Below are 18,305 nucleotides of genomic sequence, written 5' to 3'. Positions count from 1 at the left end.
TTCCCTATATAAGTCTGTATAAACCATGTGATCACAAGGGCGGGGCAATATTTGATCCTATGGATATAATTTGAAGAATCTTGGCAGAGAACCACTAGATGATGATACATATTAAATTTCAAAGCCCAGGGCCCTTCAGTTTTGGACAAGAAGATTTTAAAAGTTTTCCCCCTATATGTATTTATTAACCAATTGGCCCCAGAGTGGGGCTATATTTACCCTAGGGAGACAATTTAAACACTCTTAGTAGAAGAGCTCTAGATAATGCTATACTAGATATCAAAGCCAGAAGACCTATGGTTTTGGACAAGAAGAATTTTAAAGATTTTCCTTCCGGTTGCCATGACAACAAGACTTCTGTATGGAATTCAATATATTTCGTTAAACAACTTTGAAAATTGCTATCCAAGGAACATCCCTATGAAGTTTCATCAAAATTGTCACGGTGGTTTAGGAGATGTGGTTTATAGGAAAGTGTGGACGGACAGACGCCGGCTAGTGAGCGATCACAATAGCTGAACCTGAGCACTTAGTACTTAGATGAGCTAATATTGTAACATGCTACTGTTAATAATTATTTATTCATTAGATATGCATACAAATATTTACATTTACAATCTATATGCGATATGCATTTATACACCATTATGCTGTTTCATTTATTTTATAAATGTCCGAAAACATAACAATCTACTCTGTAAATCAAAATGCATTTGAACAATCAATTGATGTACAACTGGTATCACGTGAAGAAATCAACAAGCTGAAGCATATTCTTCAAAGGAGTTGTTGCTAGTATATAATATTAGTCAGTTAAAAAATTGAGGTAGCCATCTTGGCGGCCATTTTTTAAAATTAACTTGATATTTTTACATTTTCGTCTAAATATATATATCGCACTTTACATTATTTTGATAATATATAAAAGAATGTATACATTACAAAAGATAATTATTAATTTGTTTTTGATTTCACCTATCATTAAATATATTTTATATTGCATTACCCCACCCACTTAAATATATATGTTTTCAATAATCTAGATGTACCCTTTAACAAAATGATAAGGCTATTACAATATATTATCACTTGATCAACTCGGGATTGCATAGTGTAAGGTACAACAGTAAATGGAAGCACATAAACAAAGAATATTGACCGTATGTTCAGAAAATAGTATTTATCACATTTTATTCCATAAAAAATTAGTATAAAATGTGTCAAAAAGTTTTATTTCATATCGATTTATGCATATAATTGTGTAGATTTATAACTTTAAATTTTTATAATAATTCCAAATACATTTACAACATTTGAATGCTTTTATTTTGCGATTCTATATATTGGATGCCATTTTCTTGTATCAGTGGCCATCTTGGCGGCCATCTTGAATTTGAGTACTTTGCCCAGTGTCTAGAAACTGGTATCAGGCAGTTCTGAAAACTACAGATCCTGACGAACATTTTGGTATGCAGAAGTTGATGTGCACATTCATAGACAACCTACTACCAGTTTTAAGCTACTTATCTGGCCATATTTGCAGCAAGATTGTGGCACTACCTGCTGATGAATTTCAATCAAAGTTAAGCGTAGATATATTTACTTTGTCGGTCTAAACCCACCTTTTCACCAGTATTACAACTATACACAGCGGTCAGGTAACCTTGATTCCTAAACAGTATTCACCTGTTCTCAAAATGTTACTGGCAACTTCCACTTACTGATAATATGTGCAGAACAATAACCTGAGACATAGTGTCTTTTTCATCAAGGGGAAAATACACCTTGATCGGAATTTAAACCTCTGATTTCCCTAAAGGGAGTGAAGATCGCTTGTATATTTTGAGGTAACGCTTGTATTTCACAATAATATTAGGTTATTTAACATTGTTCTGTACAATACGGAGATATATTTGGACGAGTACCCAGCTGAGAAAACCATATTGGACGAGCCGCTAGGCGAGTTCAATATGGTTTTGTCAGCTGGGTACTCGTCCAAATATATCTCGTATTGTACAGTACAATGTTAAATAACCTTTTTATTCTATATCTATTTTATCTTATCATAATAATAGTTTCAATTAAAAATGTTTCACTGAATATTGTATTCCTGCCTTTTCTAGTTTTTCCCAGCTTGGTATGAGTGCAAATATATATTACACAGAATAATGTTAGACCTTAAATAACCTTTTTATTCTATATTTATTTCATTTCATACGTAATATGCGTAATTCATTCAATTTGAATGGGTTTTTTTCTGCAAATCATCATTAAAAAAAGTATATGGTGCAACCTCCCTACAACAGCCATTTGGCGATTTGGGTGGTAATAATACTTGGCCGAGATATTATGCCCACAAACATTGTCAGCAAGTTTGGTGAAGATCGGATGAAAACTGTTCGACTTAAAAGAGCGGCCAAGGCTAAATTCCCCGTTGTTTTTTTTTTTTTTTTTTTTTTTTTTTTTTTGAGTAATTAAAGGACTATAATCAAAGAGTGCCTGGTACAATTTGGCTTGTTATCGAAATTGGCCGAGATGTAATGCCCACAAACATTGTCAGCAAGTTTGGTGAAGATCCGACGAAAAGTGAATTATAGAGCAGACATGTTTTGGATGCTGACCGCCCGTCCGCTGTCATTCATAATCTTCTCCATTTTGTTTCTTAACCGTTAAATGAAAACTGCTGAGGTAGCTATTCAGACAGTCAGGGCTGATACCAATTTCTAGGTTTCGTCCTGAACGGCTTCTTTTAGCGACTTTTCAAATATTCCAACATCTGATGATCCTTTTTATTGTATTTTTAAGTTTTAGATTATTAACGAACGTTTTAATATCTAAATCAGATAGCATTGTTATCCCTTGAATCGTTTTTGTGTGTTGTAAACAAACAAAAAAACTCAAATTAAATCCAGATTTCAAGACGCATACTTCATCCGATTTACATTCGGAACATTTTCACGCGTTTCGGGCTTTATCGTATGTTTAACATGGGACTGTTGAACCGTCCAAATACAGAAAATACAGGATTTTTTGTACGCGCGTGCGTCCAAATACAGAAAATACAGGATTTTTGTACGCACGTGCATCCAAATACCGTAATATATTGTACGGTCACGTGTTGCAAATGAACGTTCGCGATTGGATATATAAAATAGGTATAGAATAAATGGCGAATATTTACCTGGAAACAACAGATCTTACATTACCACAAGTTGGTAATATTGCATTCGTTGTTCATTTGGTAAAATATATTTCGATCTTACACTAAAAAAATGAATGTCTTCTATATTATGCGTTATTCAAATGGAAAATTCCATACTTTGAATGTTCTATCAGTGCCATTTCATCCATTCTAAACATTATTTTTTCAGATGGGGTAAAATGTTGATACCGAAGAGGTTGATTATTATGTTGATAGAAATACCACTGTTGAGCGTAACGTTTCGTCTGAAAGTGCACAATACATTGATGCCGATATCAACATTTATTTCATGACGACGAATCCAGCAGGTAAGGTTTGATATTCAGTTAAATAGTTGATTTTACACCTGTATCCTTTAAAAGATTTTAATATTATATTCATCTAAAACATTACCTTAGCAAAGTAAGAATTAAAAATTATTCTAGTGAATAAGTAAGACTGCTCCTTGCCCTTACAGATATGACAACTGGGAGACGTAAGAGAGGATTTTTCTATATCCCTAATATCCCTAAATGCTGGCGTTACATTTACCAGTTCGGGAATGTCTGAAAATACCTCATCAACCGCTTTTTCATTAACTGCGTAGTCAACATCGAAGAAAACTATTAGAATTTCAATGAGCACTACCTTTCAATGTAATGTATAAACTTCGCTCACATTGTTCATATTTTTCGTTTAACCACTATGTACAATACCAAATTAAAAATCAAATGTGTTATCTTTACACTGTATTTTTTTCTCCTGTGACTAATAAGCTTTTTCTTACACAAATGTAAGTGAAAAATTGTCTGTCATATAATTGTTATAAATGGACTGAGAGATCTTAACCATTATTCTAAAAATTTGCCATCCGGAATGAACCAGGCGAGTCGCATTGTTGCTTTTTTAAAAGCTAACCTTGTATATTATTTCCAATAGATATGCGAAGCAACTGTAGCTGGTGACTAACTAGTTCGTGCAATGACTCAGCTAAAAGGACCGAGGTTGTGTTTTAGTAAAAGAATGAAAATCAAATGGATTAAGGGTCAAAAGTCACCACTTCATAGCTTTATATCTGGAGCAACAATGTTTAAATATTTCATTCTTTGTTTTTTTGCTTAAGACCAATTCTAATATGCTTGTCTGTTAAAACACTCTTACGCTAGTATGACGTCACGTTAACGTGCGGTGACGTCAATGTTTTTGTTGCGACTAAGAAAAAGCGCTTCTCTATTTTATATACTGTTTTAAATTAACGGCATATTAGAATCGAAATAATTTATACCAAAACCGTGTTTTAACACTATTTATACAATCGGGCGGTAATACGTCGTACAAAAAATTATTACGCCCAACGTATAACCGCCCATCGTGCATAAATAGTGTTAAAACACTCTTTTGCTATAAAATATTTCTTAAATAATGTATTGAGTTCATTTCGCGAGCGACCGAAAAGATGTATTTCTCATTTTGTTTTAATATAATACGAACTACATGTCAATAAGTTATCAAATGTATTAATTTTGAAATACTGCAGCAGGAAAATTGTCCACTTTTAGTGTTTTCCTGAGAAATGGACGTCAGTCCCCTCAGAAGTGGTAGTCCACCATCTCAGCCTCCCAAGAAATTGTAGTTCGCTCTCACGGCAGTGGTAGCTCAGCCTGTCAGAAGCGATAGTTCGCCCTCTCAGTAGTGGTAATGTGCGCTCTCAGTTGTGGTGGTTCGCCATCTCAGCAGTATTAGCTCGCCCCTCCCCTATAAGTGGTAGCTCGCCAAAGAGTGGCAGTCCTCACTTCGCAGTGGTAGCTCAGCCTGTCAGAAGCCATAGTTCGCCATTTCATAGTGGTGATGTGCGCTCTCAGAAGTGGTACTTCGCCATCTCAGTAGTGTTAGCTCGCCCCTTCATAAGTGGTAGCTCGCCCACTAAAGAGTGGCAGTCCGCACTTCGCAGTGGTAGCTCTTCGACTCGGAAGTGGTAGCTCGCACCCACCCCTCCCCTCCCCACTGAAGTGGTAGTTCGCCGTCACAGCAGTAGTACCTCGCTCTCTCAGCAGTAGTAGCTCGCCTTCTCAACAGTGGCAGCTCCCCTTCAGCAGTGGCAGCTCAGAGATAGCTAAAGATTGATGGAGGTCATGATGGAAGGATGTGTTTTATCAGTTTTAGATTTTAATGAATTTTAAACTTTTAGTCTTCGTATGCAATATCTTATGATGTTTCGTCGTGTACACGTCTTATCCAGCAACTTAATGCCGAGAAGAGCGAAAGCCTGCTAGTTTTAGGAGAAAAATAGTTTACTCTTTTCGTGAAACCGTGAAACCAATTAAGAACTTATAAATATAGTATAAGGGTTTGGAAAAGGTATAATGTATGTATGTGCGTGCGTGCGTGCGTGCTGGCCGTGTGGACGTCCGTGTGCTCTGGGTAAAGGTTTGGGGAGGCTGCGATTTTTGGAACGTGGTTTTCTTTGTTGGATATTTATCCTTGTGTTTTATAAAGTTCATTTCTTTTCCAGAAATGTATCAAGTATTTTAGACGTTTTGTGCATTTTAAGTATTTCAAATGGATTTTACTGGTAAATTTTCCAGTTTGCATTAGGAACCGAGGTATAGGAGAAATTCCAACTCCTTTTTTTAATGTAGTCACGCATGTAACACACATGAAGTTACATCTTCATTGTCATTGAAAGAAGGACAGGTCTAAGACCATCTAAGACTGTCCAAAATATTATGGATGAATAAAAATTGAATGTGTGTTAATCTTTTGGGAAGTTATTGACAGCAGCTTTGAAGCAGTGGTAGCTAAAGATTGACGGAGGTGATGGAAGGGTGTGTTTTATCAGTTTTAGATTTTAGTGAATTTTAAACTTTAAGTCTTCGTATACAAGATATTATGGTATTTTATCTTATCCAGCAACTTAATGCTGAGAAGTAGCGAAAGCCTGCAAAATATTTTACTCCTTTTGTGAAACCATGTTATGTGGCACCCTTTTTGACTTTTTATGACTTGAAATTCAGAACTAATAAATATAGTATAGTGGTTTGGAAAAGGTATAATGTATGTGCGTGCGTGCATGCGTGTTGGCCGTGTGAACGTCCGTGTGTTCTGGGTAAAGGTTTGGGGAGGCTGCGATTTTTGGAACGTAGTTTTCTCTCTTAGATACATATCTTTGTGTTTTTATAATATCATTCCTTATCCAGAACTCTATCTAGTATTTTAGATGTTTAATAGTCGATTTCAGATTGATCATGACCCTGATACGGTTTTGATCATTCACAATAATGTCTGATTTTTTATAAAGTTATGAGTTCAAAACACCAAAAACATACACGTCGCCCTATTCCCAGTATTGATACTATATACCTTTCGGATATCTTCTGGAATGTGAAAAAAAAAACATTATGATTATGCCATAAACATGTATTATTCATTATATTTGTTTTAGAAAAGGATGTATAAAACTAATGACATGGTGTGATGGTAATTTAGTGGCGATATACTTTGCTCATCTGTATCTGCAGGAATATGTTATTTTGTCTTTCAGTTCGGTATACTCCTGAACTTGTTAAATTTCAACAAAATAATAACAGTCTTTAGTAAGTGTCCCTAAATAATCAATAACAAAATATCTTGTACCGAAATTTGCACTCGCGACATAACATTTTATTTATTTATTTTGTTTGGTTTAACGTCGCACCGACACAATTATAGGTCATATGGCGAGTTTCCAGCTTTTGTGGTGGAGGAAGACCCCAGGTACCCCTCCATGCATTATTTCATCACGAGCGGGCACCTAGGTAGAACCAATGATCTTCCGTAAGCCAGCTGGATGGCTTCCTCACATGAAGAATTCAATGCCACGAGTGAGGCTCGAACCCACATCGATGAGGGGCAAGTGATTTGAAGTCAGCCACCTTAACCATTAAAGTACAAAACAGTATGATATAGTATTATGGCAGACTAACTCAACTGTATATGATAGGTTAAGCGTTTTTAATAGTCAAAACTAAAAGCTAACAAAAAGAACTCAGGTAAAAGGTCAAAAGATTAAAGTTTGTCATTGTAACAGCAACACTTGTTTAAAAAAGTAAAGGCCTAGGACTTGTAAGACGAAGAGATCCTGACCGATTTCTTATTTTGCGCAATGTTTTTAAATTCCAATATTGTTGAAAATCAAGTGTTTCAATTACATACGAGTCTTAACAAACCTCCCCAACCCAAGCACCCAAATAAGACGTTCTTTATAATATCTGGCATTTTGCATTTCCATTATGTATATTTTGAGATATGTCAGACCTACTAAAACTATTTTAGCAAATAGATTAAACAGAGCGTTATATGCTTTATTTGAAATTACTTTCATTTTCTTTTATGAAAGAAAAACGAACTGCATGTTATTTTCCATGATCACTAATTCTTTTCTTTTTAGTTATGACAGATAATAAAGTGAAATCTTATATTATACCTTGACAATATTTGTAGAACTTTGACGTTTGCAAACGATAATTAAATATTTATATGTAAAACTTGCAAATAGCTTTCATTATGGACGACCAAGGACAAACTATCATTATAAAATATGTAGACATACATGCCATCATATGGAAACATGCTTGTATCATTCTTTTTTCGAATGACGTTACACCTCCGAACGACTATTATTTTTTTTTAAAATCGTTAAATATGTTTTAAGTCTGAAGTCGGTCAAGCATGTACATGTATAAAGTTGTTTGTCACGGCATTTTGTATCTGAAAAGAAATGTTTTCGTGACTTTGACTCGGTCAGAAACTGCGTAATTGTGCGCATTATGGTTCTACTTTTCTTTGTACTGCGCAGGTGATGGACCTCACTGCTATAAATGCTGAATTTTTCGCCGGAACTTTAGACTAAATTAGGAAGCGGGCAGATTTTAGAATTTCAGATAAATTGTAAGTACTAATTTGAGAAATTATTTTTACTGAATGTTGTTAATCAATTCTTTCTTAAATACATGTAGAGATTTGCTTTAATTTCTTTTGAACAAAATTAATGTCAAAATCATTAATAGAAGATGTACTATTTAGAAAGACTATTTGTAACAATTTTATTGTCCGCGAAAGTTGTTGTCGTTGCAAGATTTTAGATGAATCACTTACAGTAAACTTTACATTAAACTTATGTAGGAGAATGGCAAACATGTTACTAGGCGCAGTAGCAGCTCTACTTCTGATCTACAATGTAGGCGCAATCTTGGAGGTACGTTCAATTATATCACGATATTCTAGTAGTGCAATACACTCAACCAAAACTTTTTAAAGGTCAAGAAGTATGAAAAATGTAAGCGGTTGGTTTATAAGTAAATATTACAGTAGCATCAAGTTTTTGATATTTATATGTTATACTTACAAAACCAGTCTTCTTAATTTGTTATCGTGTTTTTAATTATTTTTAATTCATTTATGTGGTTAAAAATTGGCATGTATTTGGTTTCGATTGATTTTAAAAACAATGTTTTCAGTTAAAAACTTTTTCAACATCACTTTGAGTCAGAACTGAAATCAAACTACGAAATCTTTTTTTCTAGTATCCTTTAACAATCCTTGCCGGCAAAACATAAAACAATAAAGTTACAAACTTTCAAAAGAAAATTTGTTAATCATATCATTTATATTCCTCCTATCTCTAAAGATCCTAATTTCTTTTTTTGCAATTTCAAAATTTTAAAATACTTCAGACATGACCTTTAATTTCTTTCGTTAAATTATTGCATTGAGTTTTCTTGCTTTTAGTTCACTATATTTGCTAGTTGCTTCCCTGTTCTTTCACTACAGATAGACTAAAAGTTTTTTAGTTATTTTAGAATGATTTAGGGCGTATAATTGTCTACTGAATGAAGAACACTTGAATCTACTGGAATTGAACCAAAGTCCTTAAACGCTCCGTACTGACAAAACATTGGTTTTAATTCAAGGAATTCATTTTCAGTGAAGACAGATAAAAATAAATCTAAATTATACTTTTCAACAGACAAGCCACCTTATTGAAATAGACCATGAGGGTAACAAAGTTGCTATGGACATCACCTATGACGATGAAAAAAATACGGTACTCGTAATTGTCGGAGATGTTTCAAAATATAAAGACGGTGTTCAGACGGTGAATCTACACGACTTCAATACGGTATGTTAACAATCTTGTTTTTATTTTTTAGAATTCGTAACATCTTTTTGGTTGAGTTTAGGTCATATGGCGACGTTAGCTTTTACTGGTTGGGAAATACGCCAGGTTCCCTCCGAGCATTATTTCATCACGGACGGATACCTGGATAGAACCACTGACCTTCTGTAAGCCAGTCGGTTGTTTTCCGCACATGAAGAATTATACACCTTAAGAGAGGTTCCGAAACCACATCCGTAAGGTGTACGTAATTTGAATGAAAAATGAGAACAACTAGTAGAACAACTAGATCTAGTCGAGAATGAGCCAGGTATTGTTCGTCAGTATGATTGCTTTTACCTTAGGATAAACATAACTTAAACTTAAAATTATAAATAAGATTAAACTGTTTCATTTTCTAAAATCAGTACAAACAGCCATATGATTTTAATTGTAGAGATATGGAGTCCTGAAAGACATCAACAGGAAAACATGCCTTCTCGGGAAAGCGTTTACTCCGAAAGCAATGCCAGAGAAATACAGAATGGTATGTTACTAGTGCTAACTTGTTACTTGTAACAAAGGACTTCTAGGCATAGATGGGATAGTGACCTTAATAAAAAAAACATAATATTCTTTGTGGCCACAACTAATTGAAAAGTTGTTCATCGGATTCTTACTTCTGAAATGAAGATTAACATGTATTAGTAAAATTCTAAGCAGAGATTTGAAATTTTGAAGAAAGACCACTTTTAGTATGAATTCCCCACGTATTGCCAGTAATTTAAACTTTAACGTGACAGAACACAAACAGAAAAGTGACATGCAGTTATATTATAGTTATCAAATTAATTTGTCAGTTTACTCATCCGTTTTTAAGTATCAGTCAGATTTTTGTAACAACTCATTCGACGAATAATGATACATTTATATACTGAACATATATAGGCCTACGTAGCTAGAGGATATTTGTTTGCTCCAGTGTAAGATCGAAATATATTTCACCGAGTGAACACTATAATCAAATATTTTCACGTGTGGCGCAGCCACGAGTAAAAATGTAAATTATGGTGTTCATGAGTGAAACATATTTCGATCTTACATTGAAACAAACACATTTTCTTTTTATTTTATGCATTTTCAATGGTTTTAAACAAATTATATCCATTTTACCCGCGCAGTGTCACGTGCATCGCATGACGACAAAATTTCATGACGTCATGATATCTATGTAGAAAAATGTCAAATAGTTCTATGACGTTTCCAGATATCTCTTAGATTTTATTAATACGATGGAACGTATATCTTTATGATTATGAAAGTATTTATATACATCTTTACTGAAGTATATTTTGCAAGGAATTTACGATTATGTATAATTCATATTCATTCGTATTCAAGTGTAGATATCTACCTGTGAAAAATAAAATTGATATTTTCACTGTTAGAAGCAGTGAAAATATCAATTTTATTTCACTGATAAATTTCAGTATTTCACTGAAAAGCATAAAGTAATATATTTTATTGTGATTAACAGAATTAGGGCTATAATTCTTGTCACTCGTATACTCTAACGTCCGTAAAAAGAGCACATCCACAAGTTTTAACCAGAATATTTTCAATTATGTTAGATTCTAGTGCTGAAAAAATGCGAACGGCAAATCCGATGATAAACTTTTTATCGAAATCATAATTATTATATAGGAAATGATCTAACTGAAAATATAAGTGCTCACACACATGTTTCGTTTAGAAATAAGAAAGTTGTCGCCGTTTTTCGAATATAGATCTAACCCCTATCAGATTCGATATTGATGCAGCGCTGAAATACGATGAAATACCCGTATGAATACAAAACTGATCAACGGCTAATCATATTGCTTAAAATAATAGATATTGGAATCGCTAGAAAATTACGAAAGTCATTAGAATGGGATCTTAAGATGTATATGGTTGCATCAGAGGAATGTATTCGGACTGTAAATATTACTGTTTTAATATTATTTGTAGGGCTTAACCACTGAAGTTCATTCACACATGCTGGACATCAATCCTAAAGTGATGACCAAACAAGAGGTTTATGATCTGGGCGGTCCACATATTGCTGCCTTCTGCAATGACTATGATACCTACTTCGTGACAGGGACTCCACTGAAAGGCAATGAAATGGAAGGTTAAGCGTTTTTATAATAAAAGTGCAGAGCAATATCCCAAAAATATGTCTTCTAGAAGCTTCTAGATGTTTCATTATATAGAAATATTAACGCGATTTTTTCCTTTATTTTAAAATAATTATAAGGGTACCGTTTAGTAAAACTTAGTCAGCGGCATATTTATAATGCTAATAAATTGAAAGAGTTACATGGTCTATGATCTAATGTTGAACAATAGACTGCATTCACTTCGAAGACAAGGAATATGACACATATAATCAGACACACAGTAAATATACTCCTAGGCCAAACCATTTAAAACAATAACACTTAAATTCATTCATGACTGGAATCTTGCTTTTGTTATATCAGCTACTTTATGGATTAATAATTCTGCATACAGGCATACATAAAACAAATGTAATTTCCACATACATGTAATTAATGTAATTATCTACAAAACCGCTATGAACATAATCTATGGTCACAATTCTTTTTTTTTCAGTTGCAGCATTTTCAAGCGGAGGAACTGCAACGATGTGGTGTGTGTTTTCGAGTTGTAAGGCTGATTTTAGCCACTTTAGATAAACAGTATTCCCCAGACGGCTGAAACTGTATATATTTCTGTTTAATGCCCAAGAAAACTACATGGACAAATGTAATGCAGTTTAGGAAAAAATGTCTCAAAAGAATATCAAATATAAAATTAGTTATTCAAAAGTTTATATGTTTATGCAAAATCAAACTTTTAAGTATACAATCACTGTAAAATTATATCATTTTGTATTTTCGAATTTTGACAATATATATTGCTGAGCAGTAGCAGCAGTTTTTGAGCGAGTGAATGTAAGGATGATATTATATAATACTACTAATTGTAACACTTACATGTTCTTTATGCAAGTTGAATAGAATGACTGAAGAAAATGAGTGTTTTAGTTTCTTATCACACACACACACACACACACACACACGCACACACACAAAGAAAAAGCAAAACACACGAGAGCTGACGCAGTTGTCCAGTGGTAAAACTGTCTGACTACGAAACAAGAGTTTGTGGGTTCGAGTCCCCGCACTTAAACTAAAGTTACTAACATTGGGATAAGAGTCCCGTATATGGCTGTTTTACACCTGACACACTAAGAACCAAGGAAAGCCTTAGAATAGTCATTGGCAAAAATACCACTGGGAAGCTTAAACCGGTTTATGGTCATAAGACATTTAGAATAAAACTGTTCAGTAAAGGAGTTATATATCTCATATGTTGCTATGAATGTATGCTAAAGTCTAATCACTCCTTAAAATGTCATTGAGTAGGTTTCGTAAAAACAAACCTGATTCTACCTGAAACTCAGTTCTGCTGTTAAATCAAAACAAAAACCCATCCTATGTCATCCAAATGTTGGTCCATCGAACCATTGGTTGTCCAGTATAAGCAGGAATGGCTTTCTAAACTTTCACAAAAAGGAAATATATTTGGCAGTATTGATTTTCATACTCCCTATTATCCTTGCCATGTTACCACTCTTGTACGTTCGCACTGACCCAATCATCCCCAATCAGCAACGGAAGGGCTGGCATGTCATTAAGGAGACCTGACGCACTACCTTTTAATTGCCTATAAACGAATGAAATTGATTCTAGAGAGATTATATTCTAGACATAATACATTACAAGTTGTCTTTTGTTAGCAAGACCCAGTATACATATATATGGGCGTTTAAAAATGAAGATATTTTTCTATTTCTGATAACCTAACAATTTTGAGCATTTAGCCAAATATGTACTGTTTGATTGGGTGTTTTAGTATTGCCAAGCTAACAGATTATAAGTTATGAACGAAAACATATAAAAGATATCCAGAGGGTAACACTTTTGGTGCAACATTATACTTGAAAAGTAAATTGTTGAAAGAATTCTTACTCCACAATTTAAGCCTTTGTTCAAATGAAGTTTTGTCTTTTCAGCTACAAATTATAATATAGTTTACTAAGTTACAGTGAAGATTAGTCTTATCTAAATCGTAAACACATCCACTGGAATTTCTTTCGAAGAAAAAACGTTCCCATAAGACTTTACCTCCGATAGTAACGCAATGTTATTTTTGATATAAGCCGTGGGAACTACATACCAACATATTATTATACGATTCATATTCTATTCATAATTTACATTCAAAGCAGGCCGAAATGCGTAATTCAATCAGGTTATATGCATATATCAAACATGGTCAAGGTCGTTTCAACTTCATTTAAATATACTAACAGCACCACATAAGTATTGACTGATTACTTTCTTTACAAATAGTACCATTTTCATTGACGCCCTGATCACTGATTACACAGGACTTTTCTGACCTGCCGCCGGTCGTTCCCAAAGCTGAATAACTATTTAGTGTCAAAACTACATGCAAATGCACACACAGATATCTTCCAGCGAAACCTACAGCGACACCTATCGGAGCTACCTTACCAAGGGAAATCAGTTATTGCCTTATTTACTTCTTTCAACCTACGAAAATTTCATTTCCCTTAATCAAATACACTACCTCCGATAACAGATGACACAGTGCTATATTTTGCTATATGCCGTCACAACTGCAGACCGACTGATTTAAAAGACAGGGCAGTATAAAAAAGGTAAACTGTCCCAAAGATAATGATTCTTTGAGCCTATAATCAACAGTCCTTAATATAGCAATCCTGGACTGAATCAAAAATCAAATATGCGAAGATCCTTTAGAAGCATAGAACGCATCCAAACAACATAATAGCATAATCGGTTTGATTGAGTCTGTTAATGAGAGATAATGAAATGTACAACACACGCTCATACCCCCACCCTCTAACTACGGCTAAAGCGGAATTCAATTACAGTAAAATTGGATGTTCTCCATGACCCCAAAGGACCAGAAAATATTATAACACTGAGTCCAAGTACAACCGCCACGCGGTACTTAAAGTTTTCTGTTGTAAAAGTTAATAAAATCTGTGATTTACCATGGCGCTTAAACATTTTAGATGGAATGCCGCTGATAGCTTTTTTTGCTCGTCCATTTATTAAACTGAGTTATTGAAATGCAGTATTTACGCAGTCAAGAATAATTCTTTAGCCAGCAGTCATGTTCACGGCAATTTGATGCCATGCTCAACAATAATCATTGTCCAGATAAATGCCAACAATACTCAAAATACTATGTGTTAGCAATACTGATATCAAACAAATCGCAATGCGGTAGGTAACTTATTTCCCCCAATTGACAATACATTAAGCGAGTAAATAAAACTTTTGCTAAATATATAAAATCAACATCTACGAGAATATCTTTGCAATATGTATACCGCCATAGTGAAAAAAGTGACCAAAGTCATTGCACATTGTATGGAGAAAATATCCTGTTCGTAATTTCCCAAAACATTAGCGAATATGGCACAGGAGTTCATAACTCTGTATTAAGACCATTGACTATATTATAATACCAAATAGGAACAAGCCTACATCAGTATATAAAAGGATATAAGTTAAGTCTTGCACCATATCCTTGACATCTGAGCTGTCGACATGTGCTCTGTACGCGGCGTATTGTCTTGTAGTTGTGATCACCTGTGCCAAGTTATTGCAAACTCAGACCATTTACTATAAAGTTCTAGGTTACATGAGCATCTGTTATTACCATAATTTATTCAGAAAAAAAAAGACCAATAGAAACAGCAAACCATGACCTTGACCTAAGATCTCGCGAAACAGCTCTTGCACGGGTTACAGCATCTTGTTATGGTGATCGTATTTGCAAAGAGACTTTGAAATCCAACAATGCACGGCAAAGTTCACACGCGCACGCATGGAGCAGAATAATGTTTTTTGGAGTCTAAATTTGGCTATTTGCGAATTTATGTTATGTAACAAAATTAGGAATTTCAATGACCTTGACCTTTAATGTAAACAAATATCGCGGCCGTCGATTGAAAGTAGAAAGTGCAACTCGCTTGAAAATTCATAAATACACTCGTGATTTTTTCGGTGGAAAAGACATGTTCTTTAGGAACAAAATCGGCGGTGAAACTTTGCTTTTATTTAGTAACACTGAAAGTTGGAAACGATTTTCAATTTTCATAAATACAGAAGCAAACAAAAAGAAATTCCTACAGATGATGGATTACCTCACAAGTATTTTATTATTGCAGAAATTAAATCATTATCAACTCGCATTTACAAGCGATCTGCCTCCAAAACTTCGAATCGTAAAGTGCTCACTGTGCATGCGCAGCGGAAGTTATGAAATTCTAAGGGAGAAGCAATTATTCACTTTCTGTATTTTTTATGGTCTATTATCACTGAAGGGGAAGTAACTAAAACATTACTAATTATGCATTCTTGAACTTATCCCTTTGTTGGAAGTAGTGGTCTCCCTTTTAATTACATATTTTTCTTGCATCAAGAGAGAAAAAGTAGGAGAAACAATTTTATGGAGCAGAATCTTTTTTGCAATAGATTCAATTAATTTCTTAAAATGTTTAGAAAGATATTGCCTTATGAAATGAAGTAACGTTTTGAAAAATAGGAAATGTATTTTTTATAAAATGTCGTTGAAATAACTAACAAAATATAAGAGATAGGTTTCGGAGAAAAAAGTTCGAACATCATCAAAGCATAGAAAGAAAGCATTGTTTTACATGAAAATTTAACAGCATATAAAACAATTATATTATTCTGCAAAACTATTGTCAATTTACGCATATTTGTATTGAATAACGGAAAGGGACAGCATGAAGAGGCCACACTTCTGGGCAGTTAAGGGCCTTTAAAAACTCACCATTTTTAAAAAGCTGTTTGATGCATTTGCAACAACGTACCAGTGTTTAAACTTAACATAACTAAGTGAAACATCGTTTTTGACAATTGTTTACATTTATTTCTTTACAAATTGCATTCTTTTTTAAAGGGGGACAACTCCTTTAGAATATTTCAAGTATCCAACTCTGTGGGACAGAACAATAAAACATATATTGAACAGATAAGTTGTTTGTCAAGATGCTGTTCGATTACTAAAAAATTCTGTTGTTCTGTGATATACTGCTAAACCATAATCAAAACTTTTACCATTCGCACATGGTTACTTTGCGCAGTAATGTAAACCAAAACGGTCTGTTTTGGGAAACTGTGGTCGTTAGGTTAACGCCGCAGACTATGAATCACTTGCCTCTCATCATAATTCGATCGAAACCACGCTCGGTGTGTAGAATTCATTCATTTGAGGACATAAATCAGCAGGCTGACGCGGGGTCCGTCGTCTCCCTCCACCATCAAAAGCTGGAAAGTCGCCATATGACCTAAGACCACAAAAACAGAAAGGGTCCGTCACATCCTAAAATTGAGAATAAAAAATGCAAATATAACACTGATCTGCAAATCTGAAAAAAAGATAGTTTACAAAACTATTATTAACAAGAAATTTTGAAAACTGAATAAAATCTAAACAAAGATATATGACGAATAAACGACGTCAGCATTGTTATTTTTATAGTTCAAAGCCTATATTCATCAACGTTTAAAGTTTGAGGATTACACAGAGGCTTTAAAATTTGATGTTCTTTCCTTGTTCTGACATGAACGTGTAATGAAGTTCTAAAAACTTCATCATTGCGGACACTTCCTTAACACAGTAATGTTGCACTAACCAAACAGGTCAGTTATAGTGCAATAACTAAAGAGAAAAAGCCCTTCCAGTGTCACTACGTTTTTTGTGATTGGTTTAGAGTCTCGTCGACACAATTTAAGTCATATGGGGAATTTTCAAGCTTTTGTTGGTGGAGGAAGACCCCAGTTGCTCCTTCATGCATTGTCTCAGGCACTGGCGGACATTTGGGTACAATCATTTGGCATGGATACCTCGTGGATACCTAACCGGACCAAATAAACCTGTAACGCGTGTATGGCCATATACAAAATATTTATAGGAGCATGTACAAATTCATAACTGAAATCTGAAATAATCTCAAAGCCTGATTGTCAGAGGCCGATCAAAATAGAGCAATTGGGATGTTGTAAGGAGACGTTTCTGTCGTTGACATTTGTTTCTAATCAGAGGACACTTTATAAACTGGCTAGACGTTTCAGTTTGGCGGGTGATGTGCATGATCCTCCTAAATAAGGCAGACCACGTGCAACTAGCCAGCGAAATGATAGTGCCATCCTTTAGACGCATCTACGTGATAGGTTTAGACTAGAAATTTAGATTGGCGATGTGGACGGCTCCTCTGTATAATGATTGTCCTATACGCAGCAGATTAAGTTACAAAGATCGTTCAGTATGAGCACGCCGCCCGTATAATGTCTGTATCATGACACTGCGCCACCGCCAGTTACGTTTGTGTTGGCGATATTGGCGTCGGAATGAAACATAGTTTTATTTTCGTATTAATCTAAGTTCATTCTCAGTTATTCCGATGATCGTCAACATTTTTTCCACCGTAGAGGCGAAAGATACAGGTTTGGAGAGGGTGGGGTAATGGTCTAGGATGGCATCATTGGAGGACAAAAGACAACAATCATTGTCATTCGTGGAAACTTGAATGCAAAGATGTTTATTGATGGCAACCTAAATGCTAAGGTTGTTCCCGTTTTTGCTAAGAAATGTCCCTGCTGTTTTCTAGCAAGATAATGCTCGTCCATATGTTGCTAGAGGCACGAGCATCTGTCAGTGGTAAACATGTATCTTCGAGTGGTTCATGTTTTACGCCATGGGCGTCGCCATCTGTGTGTGTTTTTTTTTTTTTTTTTTTGTTGTTTTTTTTTTTTTTTGTTATCCAGCACCCCTCCAAGCGACATTGCAGCC

The 18,305-nt window shown here is 34.6% G+C and overlaps 1 protein-coding gene across 1 annotated transcript; it reads left to right on the top strand.

Moving 5' to 3' along the window:
• The first annotated feature begins 8,020 nt into the window (after positions 1-8,020).
• On the top strand, positions 8,021-12,394 carry LOC123537520 (uncharacterized). The gene is made up of 6 exons (XM_053528418.1): positions 8,021-8,107; positions 8,342-8,414; positions 9,186-9,338; positions 9,772-9,861; positions 11,325-11,487; positions 11,973-12,394. The coding sequence occupies exons 2-6, from the start codon at positions 8,346-8,348 to the stop codon at positions 12,053-12,055; spliced, it is 558 nt and encodes a 185-aa protein (XP_053384393.1). The 5' UTR covers positions 8,021-8,107; positions 8,342-8,345; the 3' UTR covers positions 12,056-12,394.
• The last annotated feature ends 5,911 nt before the right edge of the window (positions 12,395-18,305 follow it).

This window comes from Mercenaria mercenaria, chromosome 17, assembly GCF_021730395.1.
Source record: "Mercenaria mercenaria strain notata chromosome 17, MADL_Memer_1, whole genome shotgun sequence".
NCBI classification, from domain to species: domain Eukaryota; kingdom Metazoa; phylum Mollusca; class Bivalvia; order Venerida; family Veneridae; genus Mercenaria; species Mercenaria mercenaria.
This window is presented reverse-complemented; position numbering and strand designations above follow the sequence as displayed.